Genomic DNA, 17,086 nt, shown 5'->3' on the forward strand with positions numbered 1-17,086 from the left:
GCCGAAACTGAGAGAATAATGTACCATAACTGGCGGTTTTTTTGAAAATATTTGGCAATGCTACAGTATCAGGCATAGTCCACACGAGATAGCGTGTCTTCGGACATAACATGCATAATAAGCCTCAATAAAATTCGAAAATATGAGATTTTTGGGCGGGAAACTCAAAGGATACGATATTTAACTACAACTTTCTAAACGACGAAGAAGGGTTTTGTTTTTTTTTAAGCAAATATCATGACATTGTATGTAACCCATGTGCATACCCTACCGCTGGTGGATTTTGCAAGTAGTCAGATTGGCAAGCAGGACGGTATGCAAAGTGGTGCCCAAATCCTCTGGAATGGCCCTTCAACTGGTAGAATAACTCATTGCGGTTAAGACAACGGGCACTAGCATATAGATTTAAATCTCTTAAGCCTTGTTTTGAATTCCGAAATTTTGAGCACTTCAACAATTAAGTCGTGAGAAAGAAGGCCGTGGTTTAACATATATTTATGTATGAAGTTTTTGAAAGATTGATTTGAGAACATCCTAGTAAATAATAAGATGTTCAATAACCATTCGCTGTAAGATCATTTTCTGTTAAAATATCCATGGCAACAGCGAGCCAACTTTTAACCAAGAACGGCAATAGAACTATCTCAGAAGCCTTAGTGTGACGTCAATTACGCTATTTGGCCATAGAACCAAAGCGGTACCAAACATGGCCGCCCACTGTCAAAACTAAGCCCGTGACGTACGTTTTACCATAGCCCCCTGGATCACGCGACTCGCGGACGCAGGCTGCTCGCGCTATAGAAGCCCGCCCAAAGAATTATTTTCCTGTGTTAAAGCGCGTATCGGGGATTTTGCTCGAAAAATCGAAGCCGTCAGCTTTTAACATGGTCGTCTATGGGAGAAACACCGTTTTTTGGCCCTAATTTGGCAAATAATGGCTCAAATTTCTTGAAATTTTAATCTGATGTGTAAAATAAGGTTTGTGATTTTTGTGCAAAATTTCAAAAAATTATATCGTGTAGTTTTTTTGTAAAAAAAATTAAAACTTAGCCAAAAATCAAAGCCGTCAGCTTTTAACATGGCCGTCTATGGAAAGAACACCATTTTTTCGCCCTAATTTGGCAAATACTGCCTCAAATTTCTTGAAATTTTAATGAGAGGTGTACTGAAGGATTTTTAATGATCGGGCAAAGTTTTAAAGCTCTCGTGCCGAAACCTTACCGGGAAATTTAAAATGAATAATGGTTGTGCTCATGTACAAACAAAGCTTTATTGAATTTCAGGGAAAAAACTATTGCTTTTAGAGCTTTGAAACTTTGCTCGGTCATTAATATTCCTTCAGTACACCTCTCATTAAAATTTCAAGAAATTTGAGTCAGTATTTTCAAAATTAGGGGCAAAAAACCTGGTCCCCCATAGACGGCGATGTTAAAAGCTGACGGCTTTGATTTTTGGCTAAGTTTTAATTTTTTTACAAAAAAACTACTAGATATAATCTTTTGAAACTTTGCACAAAAATCACGAACCTTATTTTACACCTCTCATTAAAATTTCAAGGGATTTGAGCCAGTATTTGCCAAATTAGGGCCAAAAAACTTAGTTCCCCCCATAGACGGCCATGTTAAAAGCTGACGGCTTTGATTTTCGGCTAAGTTTTAATTTTTTTTTACAAAAAAACTACACGATATAATCTTTTGAAATTTTGCACAAAAATCACAAACCTTATTTTACACATCCGATTAAAATTTCAAGAGATTTGAGCCATTATTTGCCAAATTAGGGCCAAAACAGGGTGTTCCTCCCATAGACGACCATGTTAAAAGCTGACGGCTTTGATTTTCGGCTTAAAATGCTTGATACGCGTTTTAAGGCCCCCCCATTGGGCGGGCTTCTATAGCGCGAGCAGCCTGCGTCCGCGAGTCGCGTGATCCAGGGGGCTATGGTTTTACCAAGAACGAATTCAGGATACCATAAGAACGTTGAAACAAGGCAATGCTGGCGCCATGAAGTCATACTTTTCATAATATGAGGGAGGGGCCTATTTTTGGGAATATGGAAAATGGAGTCTCCTAGGTCTAGGAGTGTTGGTGTCAGTGTCAAGAAAAAAATTGTTAAAATCGTTAATGATGAACTGATATATTTAAAAAGAGTGGTTATAAAGAATCTAGATTTTTCTATTAGAGAGCCTGATTTATCTGGGACAAAGTCAGTACAACGGATTTCCCAAACTTCGCCGTGTAACGCCAAGGCTTAAGGCCAAAGAAGCTGAATGTGATACTAGCCACTTTAATTGATTTATAACCCACCGATGGCGCTAAAAATGGATTTTAAGGCGTTACATAGAACGAAGGCGGTAATGGTTTTCGAAAGAAATATGACTTCATGGTACTAGGGGACAATGTTATCATTCCACGTTCTTATGGTATCCTGAATTAGTTCTTGGTTTTACCTAGGCACTGACGTAACAACTGAGATAGCTCTAAAAAAAGGCTGTAAATTAACAATAAAGGAAAAAAACACACGTAACATTATGTTAACAAAAATTATGAATAAATTTAATGTATTGCATTTATTATAATAATTTACTGGCTATGAAATAGTACTGAATGGTTTATAATACATTAACTCAGGAAGGTTTCCACTTGGCCTCTCTACACGCGACTTTACGACTCCAATAATTTTCCAAATCATTATAAACCTTGTTTGGTTTAGTGGGATCGTTTAAGGCCTCGCACAAATGGCATATGTGCATAGCGTCGGAGTGAAAGTACCCATGTTCGTTGACAACCTTGTAGTTTGATTTCCAACTAAAATACATGTTGTAGGCGGTTTGGTTTTGCGACAAATAATTTAAATACTGGCCCAAGGCTTCGGGGTTTGCAAAATCCTCAACGTGAATGAAGGAACTAGGTGGACACAATTTAGTGTACTCTTCTTTACTGGCACCCATTACCACAGGCACCGCTTCATTGTTGAAAGCGTTCCACCAAAGTTTCTCGGTGATGTACTCTTTACAGTTGCAGTTCTCAAAGGCCAAGTAAAACTTGTACCCTCGTATTAGCGGGCAGAATGTGTCCATATAGCCACCAGGGCATTTAAGGTTCCCGCATCTACCATAAATGTCTACCGCAGTATACTTCTTCAACTCCCTTACGTAATCCCATCGGTGATTCGCACCACCGCAGTTGCTGCCCACAACAGCCGTCGTTTTGCTATTGAGTTGAAAGTAATTGGGCAAGTCAGAAGGCTGTTCTAACTCTTCAGGTAATAGTTTGACGGTTCTCCCATAAGGCACGGGTACATCGGCGTCAGAGCTGTAGGTCATGCTCCAGTTAAATAACCCGTTATAATACTGCATCGATTTCTTTTTAGCAAGGTAAAATGTGTTTTTGGGCGACTCGTCAGTAAAGAAGACCCATCTCTGATGAGGGAAACGATAAGGCGGGACATCTTCCGGACCCTTGATGCGATGCAAATGAAACACGATAGCGTCACTCTCGTTCAGACCCTTAAGGCCATCTATGCGGTAGTTGCAGTTTCTGACGCTGCAGTGTTTAAAGGGATCCTTATCGATAGCGCCGTATGAACGTACGAAGCGACGAATCATACGTTCGCCATTGTTCCAGAAGAGTATCGTGTAGTTTTTCTTAGGTGTTTCGGCTGGTACCATATTATTTGGTTCAATCAAATTACGACGGACGGACTTGATAAGAATTTTTCCTTCATCAGGAGCGAAACTTGGTGTATTAGGTTTAGGATCGCCCATCTTTAAAATAGTCGTGAGGAGCACAACCACGATGCAACCAATGGCTAGCCACATTAACGACTTTTTTGTCGACATGCCCATTCTCAAACATCTCCAGATGTGGGATCGGAGCATTTCTGCATGCGAGGAATGGACGAAAGGGTTACAGCTACCACATCAGATGTGCCACCTGGAAATTGAAATTCAGTACGATTTAAAGATTAATATTCGTGTTCGAACTTCTGTAAGAAAAGTCATCTAGCTCTGCCAAGTTTAAATTGATAATGCATAAGTTAATAAGATATGTTAAGGGATAGATTTAATTTTAGAAGTAGGAATGGAGAACGGTTAGCATTTACTTCAGTTCATTCCGACTCATAGCCCAGTAAAAAGCCCCTCCCTCCAACACGTATAAATTATCTTATTGGCTCACTTAAACTACGTTTCGATGACGTTCCTGACGGGGTCGGCGAAAAATATGTAATCTTTCATGCCCCCCCCCAGTCCCAAAGTAATGTGGGACTTTGACGCACGCCCACATTACTCTGTCCTCCATTCCTACTTCTAAAATTAAATCTATCCCTGATATGTTCCATAAGTTTATCACTGGTTACTGAGAGCTTATCACGAAATGACGTAGGTGAAATGTGATAGATTCTCGTAAATCGACGCCTGGTGAGGTGCTGTCAAAGACCTAGTATAGACTAAATAGGAAGAGGACTGCAATTTCTGCAAAGCAGTGCCGAATATAGTCAATTCTCGCGTCGTTCTCGAACTACCTCTTAGCAAGTCTCTAGCATTTCGAAGTATATGTAGTGTCATACTTATGGAACATATCTCATAAACTTATGATATCTACGATGTATTTTTTGAGGTCCACCCTTTCAATTTGACCACGCGTTTCCTAGAATATAAAACCACAACGTTCCTTTGGAATGATCAATGAAGACACTGTCAAAAGTACTATACTACTTTAGAAACAGAAAGGTGATAAGAAACTTTATTCCTAGTTTAGTCTCATAAATTCATTTATTCTGGGGAAGATTTTGCTTCAAAATTATTTCAAAGAAAAAGGTTTCTTTAACTTTTTTCTAAGCGTATCAAATATAGAAAAACCTTAGAGCGTTGCCTACGTTATAGTGTAGGCAACGCTTAGAGCAACTTTTGAATTTCTGCTGTCAAACGATGAAACTCAATAGACCCTTGCAGTTATTCCTTAAGAGAAGCATGGGTTATTTTCCTTGGGCCAATAAGCACCTTTAAAGGCAGTATGAGTTGGCTATAGCCTCCCTCGTGAAGCGAACTCTGACCCTGTCTGGAGCAAGGGAAGTAACCTAAGAGGGCACCCCTACTCCTTTGTGTTGGTTTCACAATGCAATTAATGGAAATGCTTTCCGGAAAGGTATCTGGGTTAGCAGCAACTTGTTGGTAAACTTTTATACATAGTTTGCAGACTAGGAGGATTCATACCATTTACACAAGGAGGCCTGGCTTTAGACTCACCCAGTTTGTCAGGCCTCCTTGTGTAACACCTGAAGCCTGGCCTCCCTGTGTAAATGGTATGAATACTTCTAGTCTGTGAACTATGTACAGAGAAAAACCCGTACACTCTATTGGTACTGACGAGTTATATTCAAATAGAAACTAAGCAGGGTGGGAAATATCATAGTGCTCTGAATATTAATAAAAATCCGGGAAAATGTCGAAATTAATCAAAGTTATTTATCAAATTGTTCATTTAATGTCAAAGTTTCTTAAAAAAGGACTGCTATTAATTTCGACATTGTTTCGCAATTTTATTCATATAAGTCGTACGAATAACAGTGGAAAACTAAAAAACACACGTAATTTTCACACACGACATAAAATTATGTTTAATTTATATTACTCCACTATCCCTTTCGAGTGAGTTCACCTTTGTTTTTATCTTTCATTAATATGAAGTTTAAATTTCACATATGTCAGACATCACAAGTAACATCATAAGCCTACCTTTTATGTTTTCAAATATTGTAGATAATGCCTTTAAGCGCCGACTATTGCCTTTGAAAGTTCGTATACAATGTAACGAAATCTAAAAGCAAAAGCTAATCGTCCAATCCAGATTATTGACTGAAACTCCGATGAATTTCAGAAACTAATACTATTTAACTACTTAACCTAAATGTTAAAAACTTTAATACGGCTTTGAGATGAATTGAAAACACTCGCAATCATCTCGCCGCTAAAAAAGCGCCGATCATACAAAAACCACCTGGTGGCGCGTACTTTGCCCGCGCCAAACTAAACTCACGATAACGAAGGGGAGGATGGCGGGAGTTCCACCAAACTTTTCTAGTAGAGGCCCTTTAGGTTTTAAAACGCGGCGACGTGATAAAAAATAAGTAGTCCCGTATTTTATTTTCTTTTTTTAATTCATTTTTTTGAGGCATCAATTTTAAAAATGTTGAATACGACTGGTTATTTTACATCAAGAAAAATGAGTGAATAGATGTTTTAATAGAAAATGACGTAAGCTCACCTGTTGCGTATGTTTATTTATTTAAACGCGAAATTAGCTTATTCAAGGTTCCTACAAACCTGTATAACTCGGGGAAATAGCTGAGAAAAAACTCAGGGAAAACACAGGGAAATTTAGAACTTTTAGTGAAATTCAGGGAAATCGGGGAAATTTGTGAAGTTCCAGACCAGTAAGTTTGCTCTGAAGGGGTTTATTTCAAGTATATAAAACAACTCCCGTTGTTATTACTCCATATATGGGAAAAAACAGGAGAACTCAGGAAAATATACTGGAAAAACCTAAAAAACTCAGGAAAATCAGTTTTCCAAAAGCTGTACGAACCCTGTTATTCTAAAGAGAAATGACATTCAAACGCTCGCGTTAAATAAAAATATATATAGAAGAAATTATGAGTGTTTTTGCTTCATTTGCGTAGATACAACTTGAAATAATTTTAACTTTTCAGACTTTGACCGGAATGAAATATGGTATGGAATGTACCCACAATAAGATATGAATACAAGTGGTATTTTAATCGCGACAAAACGAATACATACGCATGGGGTTTTGTTTGTTTTTCTAGTCAATTTTTTAAGTTTCGAAAAGGTTGAGCCTATTAACTTGTAGAGCTCCCGGCCATGAACACAAAGGGTTTGCTCATCGTGTATAAAAATATCATGAGTTTATAAGATATGTTCCATAAGTATGACACTATCTATACTTCGTAATGAGCAAGTTCGAGAACGACGCGAAAATTTACTACACTGGGTTTTGTAGTACATCTTCCTACTTAGTCTGTACTAAGCCTTTGACAGCGCCTCACCAGGCGTCGCTTTATGAGAATCTATGACGTTTCACCTACGTCACTTCATGACAAACTGTCAGCACAGACCAGGAATATGGTCTGTGCTGTCAGTAACCAGTGACAAACTTCTGGAACAAAGCTTATGAAGTTATGCACATATTTATTATCCACAAAAAGTAATTGATTATTTATAAGAAAAAGCTGTCATCTACCATACAACATCTGTGGATAATTTTCGAGTTCAGATAAATAAATTTTGAGCTCAATTAACTTCCTTATTTTCAAAAAATTGACACAAGTTGTCAACTTGACATATTTTCAGATTATTGAACCTAACTAAAATTATTCTGAAATATGATACAAGGAGAGCTAGAAATTCAAGGTCAACATAGCTTCTACGCTGAAATATTATCCTCGTATTATAATATATCGGTTTCTCCTGTGGGAGTGAACTGATAGTGATAAATTTTTATCTAAAAGGTTTAGGTTATTCTCAAATATCTAAATGTTACCATAAGTTCATAATATATGTTCCATAAGTATGACACTTCCTATACTTCCTAATGCTAGACTTACTGAGAGCTAGTTCGAGAACCACGCGAGAATTGATTACACTCGGTTTTGCAGTCCACTTTCCTATTTAGTATTAAGCCTTTGACAGTGCCTCACCAGGCCTCGTTTTAATGGAATCTATGAGTCTATGACGTTTCACCTAAGTCACTTTATGACAAGCTCTCCGTAACAAGTGACAAACGTATGGAACATATCTTATGAACTTATGATATTACGGGAACTCGTCTTAACAGGTGCTATACTAATTTTGGAAAATGAGGTGTCCATAAAACGTTTGTCCCTGGGGTGCCATTAAGTATGTTCGTTATGACCTTGGGGTCACAAAGGTCAGAAAATCATCTAAGCGACGTGATTTCCAAAGTCTTTCAATGCATCTACTCTTCAAAGGGATCTTTAATTCGGCCCATTCAGGTGTCGATAGAATGCTTTCGTACCTGGGGTTACACTAAAGCTATTGAGGTCACAGCTAGGGTTAGAAAATTATCGTAACAACGGATTCTTAATATCAAATAAACTTCAAAAAATGAATAATGAAAACCCTACTTTTATTCACACCAATCTCTAACGTATTTACTAGAGCTTGTAAACTTATGAAGTTCACTTCATAGGTAGTTTTGATTTAGACAAAGACGCGCTTCAAATACTGAGGAAACCGCTCTGGATTATAGAAATTTAGGCCAAATACTACCCCATAGCAGTTACCGCGTCCGTTTCATTCGATGTTGCATTATTGCATTTGAGTAAATTAAGTTTCAGTCATATAGTAGGACAAGGTAGTTGTATTTATACGAACCACGCTACTACATTAACATTGCGCACCTGACTGTCAAAGGTTTGTAGGTTGATTCGGAATTCGAACCATCGATTTATCACACAACTTTTGAGACAGTATGACTTATTTTTTCATCGCTTTCGAGTTTCTTCAGTTCGACAGAATCTGCATTCATTGGCTTCTAATTCCACATTTAATGGTATTTGTCATGTTCTAGGAACTCCCAGGCACTGACGAAAGTTGGACAACACACAATTACAAAGAACACAAAAACCATGTTCACACTTAATACTTTGAAACCGTTTTCAGTATGTTTTGAAAGGTCAGAATTGGCTATAAATCATAGAAATCTTTCATGACAAAATGCAATTATTATTTTGAAAGAAAGTTTCGACCTTCCCAGAAATGTTGAAAACGGTTTTAAAGTGTCAAGTGTGAACATGGCTTAACGGAACGCGTAAAAACGTATCAAAACAATGTCCCGTTTAAGTAAATTTGCCGGTAACTTATGACAACGTTCAATAAGTAATTATCTTACATATATGTTCAACTCAGCTGGGACTTTTGTCTCTCGGGCTGTTTCCAATAAACCATAAAATAAATAAAACTCAATTGACTAGGTTTATACATTTATTTTAAATCGGTGGTCATATTATGATTAAATTATATTAAAATTAACATCCGTAGTCTACGATAAGTACATTAGTTCGAATACCAGGCCTATCGAGACAGTGTAAAATTATATTAAAATTGTAGGCCTAAATATTCTTCAACTACTTCGATGTCTCGTCAAAAAATTTGGATAAAGCAAGCTAAGATTGGACGTGGTTGTGATTGTTGTAAGAGTATTTCTGAAGCGGACCATCTAACGACAGTAAGTGAAGTATGCTATCGAATCGCGACTTCGAAGTAACTTCTTTGATTATAAAAGGTGTCGTCACCGAATAGTCCTCGGTAGACACAAGCTCTGTAAAAACCTAAACCATAAAAATATTAATTAGCTTAGCTTATTTTTAAGAGTTAAATTGTAACGTTAATTCACCAGAGGAGTGACGAAAGACTGGTTCCAAAGATGGTTCAAGAAAGTACTTGAATTTACCGCTGCCACCTTTGGTTCATCAACACCAACAGATGACCTCATATTGATAATTCCTTGAGAGTGCAGGACACCAAGCGTCGCGCCGGCGACTCCCAAACAAAGCAACAAAGACAGCAGACCAATGATGACTGATCGAGGTATACAAGAGGTTAATCTCGCACCACAGGTTTTCCGTGTATCACGAGAGTGTCTCTCTCTGTAGACGATACTGGTTCGCAACATATGGTTGTGGATAAGCTTGGATAAATCATAAACGTGATCCGGGGGATCCGAAAATCGAACAGACTTTTTCAGATCTAGGACGAAAGGTTGCACTTTAAAGGATATGTTGACACTTGATATGGAAGAAAACGTTCTTACTATCATTTGTAGATGAAACTTCGGCGACTGATATGGAGTAATCCTCGAACTCTTTTGTTTCATGATCTGAAATCGAATGATGCGTCTTGGATTCTTGTAAAAGGTCGTGGACAGTAATGGCTTTCACAAGATCGACGCTCGTCTTCGGTATCACTGGGGTTGAGCAATTTACACATGATGTATCTGAAACTTGTTCGTGCATTGCTATTGGTTAAAAGCTGGAGAGTAGCCGACAGTACAATTCTTTCAATAATTCTGAGTACGAAAAACACGAGCGAAGACTTTTATATCACATTTCTTCATAAAAGTTATAAAAAATAAATTTATTTAAAAAAAATAATTTTTTGTTCGAATTATGCTTAAAAGAAAGTTCAAAAAATAACCCGAGAAAATGAATCTTTTCACAATTTTTAATATTAGTTTTTTTTTTGTTTTTTTTGCTCCGTGTTTATTGTCGAGCTAGGACCAAAGAATAGAAGCCTATCTTGTAAAAAAAAAATACAGTTTTCGTTTGAAATACACGGATTTTTTAAAAAATAGCGGCATTTTTGAAGAGGAATGGGCTAAGGGGAGGGAGTTGGAACTACTACAACTTTCACCACGTTTCACCTTAAGTTACTTATGTGATAATAGGCAATTAACAAGAGAGTATCTCTGTACAATGCATGTGCGCTTTGAAAACACATGAAGCAGCGTTTGGTTTATCGTCCCCTCACTTTCTAAAATTTTCTCCTTCGTACTTTCAGAGAGAATTAAAGGGTATGAGGAGCTTCGTTTGAAAAACCTCTGATTTATTAAGAAAATCCCGTCAGGGATTTTCTATTTATACTCAATCCGAAATCGTAATGTTAAACTCTATGGAGCTTAACATTATGAGGTGGAAACATTTTCGCGACCAAGGGGGTACACTTTTTTCACAGCCTAACTTTACAGCACTAGCAAAGGCTGAAAAGGTATAGTATCTCATTTCTCGTAGTGTAAGGTTAACTTGGCCTTTTTGTATAGGTTTTAAAAATAAATATTTTAAACCACGCGCTAGCTCACGCGCCAGCACGCGCTGCATTTCAATTAAAGTTTCAATTCAAATCTCGCGCTTAATTTCACCATTTTGATTCTCTAATTAAGTTCACGTGATTTTTTTAAAACTTTTTGGGCCTAATTTTTGTCTTTGTAAGCCTAACGTTAAATGATCACAAAGAAATAGTAGGAGAATTTTTTTAATTTTCACATGGTTTCAACGAATATTTAGCATAGTGTGTTTTTATACAGTGCATTGTATTATCCGACCATTCCAATTTCCGAATGCAAGTTACGATTTAGTGAAATACTATATAATTAGTCTTAAAAAATTGGACGAATGAGTTTCACTATTCCAGAACTAATTTATTCCCAAATAACGTTTCTCCCCAAAAAGGGACAGATATTATACAAAAACGAGTTTTGCTTCGCAGTCCTTAAAAAACTGCATTTATACACAATCCGCGGCACTTTTTCAAACCCACAAAGGGCCAGAAATTAGAAATTATTTTATGTATTGCAATTTGAAATTAAGTTTAATCGATATGAGAAATTTGGTTTTAATTGCGTAGTTTAAACATTTGTTATGATTAGAAATTTTACAACAAAAACGGGTATAAATACGGCGTTTCGGAACAAAGAGCTAAATCAAGGACTATTATGACTCGAGTTCGAATTGAAGTTTAAAACTTATACAAGATGTAACAACACACATATGAACACCTTTTCTGAATGTATGATAAATGTCTGAAATACGACACTGCTTTTAAAACCACAAATCAGAATGAGGGACCTCATTTTAGGAGTAGTAAAGCGACATTTTACTCGAAATAAGTGTTCTTATCTCTTCCACCCTGAAAAACTAAAATGTTAAAAGCTCATTTTCTATTTTTTCGCTTTAATTATTTGAGAGGGATAAGTTTTTAGGGGAACAGATTCTATATAATTTCATACGTGAAAATCTAAGCTCCCTTTATCTCGAAACGCCGCATTTATCCCCGTTTTTGTTGTAAAATTTCTAATCATAACAAATGTTTAAACTACGCAATTAAAACCAAATTTCTCATATCGATTAAACTTAATTTCAAATTGCAATACATAAAATAATTTCTAATTTCTGGCTCTTTGTGCGTTTGAAAAAGTGCCGCGGATTGTGTATAAATGCAGTTTTTTAAGGACTGCGAAGCAAAACTCGTTTTTGTATTATATAACAAAAGATAGAATTAATTTCAGTGAATTCAAAAATATCAAGCTTTTAATTCTTCGATTTCTAATTATTATTTGGCAATATGCATTTGAAAATGCTTCATATGAAATTGTTTGAAATCCACTTTTTATGAAAGGCTAAAACGTTTCCCGTACCCCGACGTCACAGATATATTTTTTCACGTGAGATGGTGCCACTTCTCCGCTATCAGACCCAGAGTTAAGATTGGCCCGGGCGAGAAGCTCGAGACGCGTATAGGATTCCCGCGCTTTTTTTCCCTCACGTCATAGTGATGTCATAAAACTGGCGAACAAGCTCGACAAGACAAAGTCATTGATATATCGAAACTGAGTTTCGTGATTTTCCAATGGATTTTAAAAATAGAAACTTTGGTTCAATTATATTAAAAACTTGATATTTCGAAAGTAGAGACTTGAAAGTGTAGCATAATACCACTTTCGGGGTAAAATATGATATGGAATTGTAAATTCACATACCCTTTAAAGAAACAAGAAATTATCTGGAAAAATTTAGTGAGCAGGTAAACACTTACTCATCAGAAATTACAAACTAAAATGAAGAGTACACAAGACTTTCAAGTTTTATTTGACATTCACTTTGGAATCCCGTACAAATTTTGTTTTCTTGAATATATTTTACCCTATGTAGTAATTTGAAACTGCTAACTGCTGCTATATTTGTATTACAAATAAATTATGATATTTGAGACTAGGCTACTAGTTTTATAACGGACGGATTTGACACACGTGCAGGTGTCTTGACACACCAGTCAGATGACTAGACTATAGATACCATCATAAGTTTATAAGATATGTTCCATAAGCATGACACCATACCTATACTTCGTAATATTAGAGACTTACTAGGAGCTAGTTCGAGAACGACAAGATAATTGACTACACTCGGTTAATTTTGCAGTCCATCCTACTATTTAGTCTGTACTAAGCCTTTGACAGCGCCTCACCAGGCGTCGCTTTACCTCGAATCTATGACGTTTCACTTACGTCACTTCATGACAAGCTCTCCGTAAACAGTGACAAACTTATGGAAAATATTTTAATAACTTATGATACAGTTGATATTTAGGCAATATGAAAATGTAAAATAGTTTTTCGAGAGAATTATCTGACTAGTCAAGTAGGAGATCAGGTATTTTCTTTTAATTCGTTTATTCTTATTTGCACTCTCATTTCAGCATTTTCTTTTAACAGTGTCTCGTATATTGTGTCTCTTTCTTTAGTCTGAAAAAGATAAATATTTAATATTTATTAATATTAATTATGACGTAAATTAGGAAGTTTGCACAGTTGGCCTAGAGGGAGGAAGAATCAAATTTCTAAACAGCTTAAACAGCGCCAACGGAGGCTTACGGACGCGGTCAAGTCCGCCGTTAGTTTGTGTAGACTTATAGGTCAACCCTTTAAAGGAAAAGTCAGCTAACATAACATTATACCTTAAAACAACGGCCTTTCTTCTAAATATAAAAGGAAAAATAAATTACCTCTTATTGCAAAACAATTAGCATTTAATTTGTCTTAAAAACGAGGACTATTGCACCGCCATTGGTTTAGTGGCGTCTGCTAGTCCGAACCTCTTACCCCTACGGGATTTGTTGAATTCTCACAGGCTGAGAATTTAGAAAAGGGTAATTTAAGGTATAATGTTATGTTATCCTTTTAGGTAAATGTCGGCTCCTGTGGTGCCCTAAGGTGCTGGCTAATCTTCTACACACCAATTATACCTTGCCAATGGCCAGAAACCAATCAGAATTCGACCACAAGGGCGGAACTAAAACTAGCCTCTGCTAAGCTTAGCAGACCAGTCATCTAGCATCTAGTGGCAAACTAAACCACAACTACAAAGTTATGTTTGCATTTAAAATGCCTTGGGCGATTGGACTTGTTAGCAAAACTCGACGAAAATCCTAGAGTCCTATTGGGCAAATGATTTAAAGCATAGAACTTCAGTTTTGGCTTGGCAAAGCTAGAGGCATTTGTGGGCGGGATTTATACGTGCATGTATAAATCCCGCCCACTAGCTTTTGCCAAGCCAAAATACGGAGTTCAGGCGGAAAGTCCCCTTGTAGGGGATCCACTGGCGCCGCGCTATGATTTAATGAATACCTTTATCAATTCCGGTTCATGATGTAAAAGCCTTCCTCGTAGTTCTTGATTTTCATTTTCCAGCTCCACATTCTTTTCTTTCAGGGCTTTAATGGCGTCTTCAGGATCCACCATTGAAAATTTTTCAAGAGATTCAATCTTAACGAAAAATGCGATTTAGTGTTAGGCAACCTTGTCTTCTTAATTAAGATGGAACATCTGGTATGTGGTGGATTGGCAACTTTCAAGCCCTATCTAACATTTTTGGATGCTCACACCAGGGAGGAGGAATGTTGTAAAGGAGTGGCCTACGCACGTTGTAAAAAGAGAGAGAATTCTCGCAGATTCCGGGTTAGAGCTCTGAGACCTAACCGAGGCTCTTTTTTTTCAGGCGCATGCGCGATTTTTTTCTCCGAACCGTTGGCCCACTACCGACGCTATATAGCGTCGGTAGTGGTTGGCCGCTAAAATTTACTCTCGCGTGAGTCGCGACGGCGCGAGTCGTTAGGCTTAGAAATTTGAAACTTGGTTTTTTCTCTCTCTAACGTCAGTGATGACATACTTGCGCACCGCTGATGCGTAGTAGCTACTAGTCGGCCTCGGGTAGACCTCTCTCTCCAGACTGCTAAATGGAGACCTCTCCGTAATACCTTTGGCCACTCCTCTACATTCCTCCTCCCTGCTCACACCAGATGTTCTGTCTTAACCCTATATCAAAGCACATGATACTGCGCCCCCTTTTGAAAAAGGTCTATTGAAAATATGTGTTTTATCGTTTTGTGCCCCTGTTGAAACCTAATACATTGGTTGTAACACGATAATGTCGCACTAACATTTTATATTTTTTGTACACTATGTGTTTACCAATAGACTTTTACAAAAAAAAAGGATATGTTGCCGGGAAAAAGCAGAGACGAAGGGCGTTTTCCCTTTCGCGAAGGGAGTTTAAAGAAAGGCTTGTATGGCACCTTCAGAAAAGTGTACAATGATAAAAGATTTGTTACCTTAATTTTTAACTGAGCTATCTCCATCCTTAAACGTTCTTCTTTCTCCGCTTGCTCTTTTGTTACTGTGAATACCCGATGATATTTATTCTTCTATATTAAAATATTTTCAATCACATTTCATTATATGGCGATATATTGCATTAGAATGTTCTATTGAAAATAGGGAGTGGTCCAAGAGATGAAAATCTGACCACTCTGGCCTCTCCCAATAAAGGACTTTTGAATCAAGTAGATGGGTCAAAAAGTTTAGTCAGCAAAAATTGGTTAGTGATAAATTTTTAATTTGGCGATTCAACTTGTCCCCAACAACCAGTCCGAGAAAACCAGTTTATTAATTGCTTGAACTATAGTTTTTAAGTTTATTAATTTCAAATCTATAGGAAAACTAATGTGAGACCAGTCCAGGGGTGTGCGAGTACTCGACTCGATACTCGATAACAGCACATTGAGATACTCGAGACAGATTCGAGTAGCTTTTTAACATCTTAAATACTCGACAAATACTCGAAACCGAGACTTACAACTATAGCAGACGATGAGTTCATGAGCATTTATTTTGAAAATCACCTGTTCAATGTTTAATTGATCACTAAAAATCTTTATGAACTAGTTAGATATTAGATAATTGAACATCTTCGTTATTTTCAAGAATTTACAAAATTGCTAATCGACAAGTCAATATTTGAGACTCGATAATTACTCGAAAGAATCAAAATTTGACCTATCTAAATACTCGATACTCGAAAGTATTTTTGAGACTCGGCTCGATACTCGATAAGAAATTAGTTTTGATACTCGGACTCGGCTCGAAACCGAAAAAACGGGACTCGCACACCACTGGACCAGTCCAAGGGACCACTTTATTATTTTGGACGATATGGGGGTCACTAGTCCAAAAGACTGGTTCAAAAACTATCCTCATTTCCCACTGCTCCCAACTAGTTTACTCAACTCAAATTGACTCATCTAAATGAGTCAAAATGTTGTATCGTCTGTAAAGGCCTTTAAGGCTCCCAAACTTAATTCACTTACTAATTCTTCTAACTCTTTTTCAAGAGCAGAGATTTTTTCCTCGTACATCTTGGTAACTACGTAAGTTTTGTATTGTCTCGGAGGCATGGAATGTGGCGTTGGAATTTGTTGCTTTAAACTTTTGATTAGTTTCTCTTTTTCTTCAAGCGCGTCTAAAACTCGACGGTTTTGTTCCGTTAACGTTCTGTTCCGCTTGGATAATTGGTCAATTTCACGTTGACACTAGATAAATTAATTGACAACTTCTTCACCTATTTTCTCTTGAAGCAAAGCGCGGGTCACGTGGGTCCCCTACAAGGTGACTTTCCTTACGACCTCCAGTTTTGGCTTGACGAAGGCAGGAGACATTTGGGGGCGGGATTTTTAAGTGCCCCCGCCCACTAATTCGCCAAGTTAAACCCGGAGTTCAGGAGGAAAGTCAACTTGTAGGGAAACCACGTGACCCGCGCTTTGCCATGATGTTGTTTTCAAATAAACACATACCTTTTTAACTTCATGTTGAAGTTTCATATTTTCCGAGGCGATTTTATTAGTTTTGACATCAAGCAATCTATGTATGCTGGCACTACTCGCACATTTAGGGGTTGCGGTATTGTTGCTTTTATCAACATTGTTATCAAGTACATCACTCTGCGATTGATCCAGTATCTTTGCTTCCTGCATTTAAAAATTTTTCAAATTTAAATCAGGCTGATATGCTAAATGAATAAGTTTATAAGACATGTTCCATAAGCATGACACTCCCTATACTTGTAATGCTAGAGACTTACTGAGAGCAGCTGGTTCGAGAATGATAAGCGAGAATTGACTACACTCGGTTAATATTGCAGTCCATCTTCCTATTTA

At 37.3% G+C, this 17,086-nt stretch overlaps 3 protein-coding genes and 1 long non-coding RNA gene across 10 annotated transcripts in view; 1 reads left to right on the forward strand and 3 right to left on the reverse strand.

The window, feature by feature from the left end:
- Positions 1-2,528: 2,528 nt before the first annotated feature.
- LOC149616669 (inactive fucosyltransferase B-like) lies at positions 2,529-8,518 on the reverse strand. Of its 4 annotated transcripts, none has more exons than XM_089856569.1 (2): positions 8,417-8,518; positions 2,529-3,935 (listed from the first exon to the last, which is right to left on the reverse strand). In XM_089856569.1, the coding sequence occupies exon 2, from the start codon at positions 3,878-3,880 to the stop codon at positions 2,627-2,629; it is 1,254 nt and encodes a 417-aa protein (XP_089712695.1). In that variant the 5' UTR covers positions 3,881-3,935; positions 8,417-8,518; the 3' UTR covers positions 2,529-2,626. The 4 variants fall into 4 exon arrangements, with proteins under 4 accessions (XP_089712695.1, XP_089712696.1, XP_089712697.1 ...); XM_089856570.1 differs by lacking the exon at positions 8,417-8,518 and adding an exon at positions 8,167-8,299; XM_089856571.1 differs by lacking the exon at positions 8,417-8,518 and adding an exon at positions 6,267-6,522.
- Positions 8,519-9,012: 494 nt separating this feature from the next.
- On the reverse strand, positions 9,013-10,056 carry LOC149616670 (uncharacterized). The gene is made up of 3 exons (XM_089856572.1): positions 9,855-10,056; positions 9,438-9,790; positions 9,013-9,372 (listed from the first exon to the last, which is right to left on the reverse strand). The coding sequence occupies exons 1-3, from the start codon at positions 10,054-10,056 to the stop codon at positions 9,208-9,210; spliced, it is 720 nt and encodes a 239-aa protein (XP_089712698.1). The 3' UTR covers positions 9,013-9,207.
- On the forward strand, positions 9,490-10,194 carry LOC149616671 (uncharacterized). Its single transcript, XR_016375872.1, has 2 exons — positions 9,490-9,631; positions 9,697-10,194. It is a non-coding gene; the product is annotated as an uncharacterized LOC149616671 (long non-coding RNA).
- A 2,460-nt stretch (positions 10,195-12,654) lies between these two features.
- Positions 12,655-17,086, reverse strand: part of LOC149616672 (centrosomal protein of 290 kDa-like) — a 53,377-nt gene continuing 48,945 nt past the window's right edge. For all 4 annotated transcript variants that reach the window (XM_089856565.1, XM_089856567.1, XM_089856566.1 and 1 more), the window contains 5 exons: positions 16,724-16,897; positions 16,241-16,462; positions 15,206-15,298; positions 14,223-14,360; positions 12,655-13,340 (listed from right to left, as the gene is read on the reverse strand). In XM_089856565.1, coding sequence (XP_089712691.1) covers positions 13,245-13,340; positions 14,223-14,360; positions 15,206-15,298; positions 16,241-16,462; positions 16,724-16,897 — 723 coding nt within the window. In that variant the 3' untranslated portion in view covers positions 12,655-13,244. The remainder of the gene's footprint in view (positions 13,341-14,222; positions 14,361-15,205; positions 15,299-16,240; positions 16,463-16,723; positions 16,898-17,086) is intronic.

Source organism: Phalangium opilio, unplaced genomic scaffold (genome assembly GCF_054372755.1).
Source record: "Phalangium opilio isolate 3A_F unplaced genomic scaffold, DU_Popi_V2 ptg000217l_1, whole genome shotgun sequence".
Lineage (NCBI taxonomy): Eukaryota > Metazoa > Arthropoda > Arachnida > Opiliones > Phalangiidae > Phalangium > Phalangium opilio.

Excerpts from the sequence above, each read along its gene's own strand:
- LOC149616669 (XM_089856569.1), bottom strand. The coding sequence starts at position 3,880 with ATGCTCCGATCCCACATCTGGAGATGTTTGAGAATGGGCATGTCGACA.
- LOC149616670 (XM_089856572.1), bottom strand. The coding sequence starts at position 10,056 with ATGCACGAACAAGTTTCAGATACATCATGTGTAAATTGCTCAACCCCA. Across the intron at positions 9,791-9,854 it reads AGTTTCATCTACAAATGATA|ATCTGAAAAAGTCTGTTCGA; the intron begins GTAAGAACGTTT and ends CTTTCGTCCTAG. Across the intron at positions 9,373-9,437 it reads AGTCTTTCGTCACTCCTCTG|GTTTTTACAGAGCTTGTGTC; the intron begins GTGAATTAACGT and ends TTTATGGTTTAG.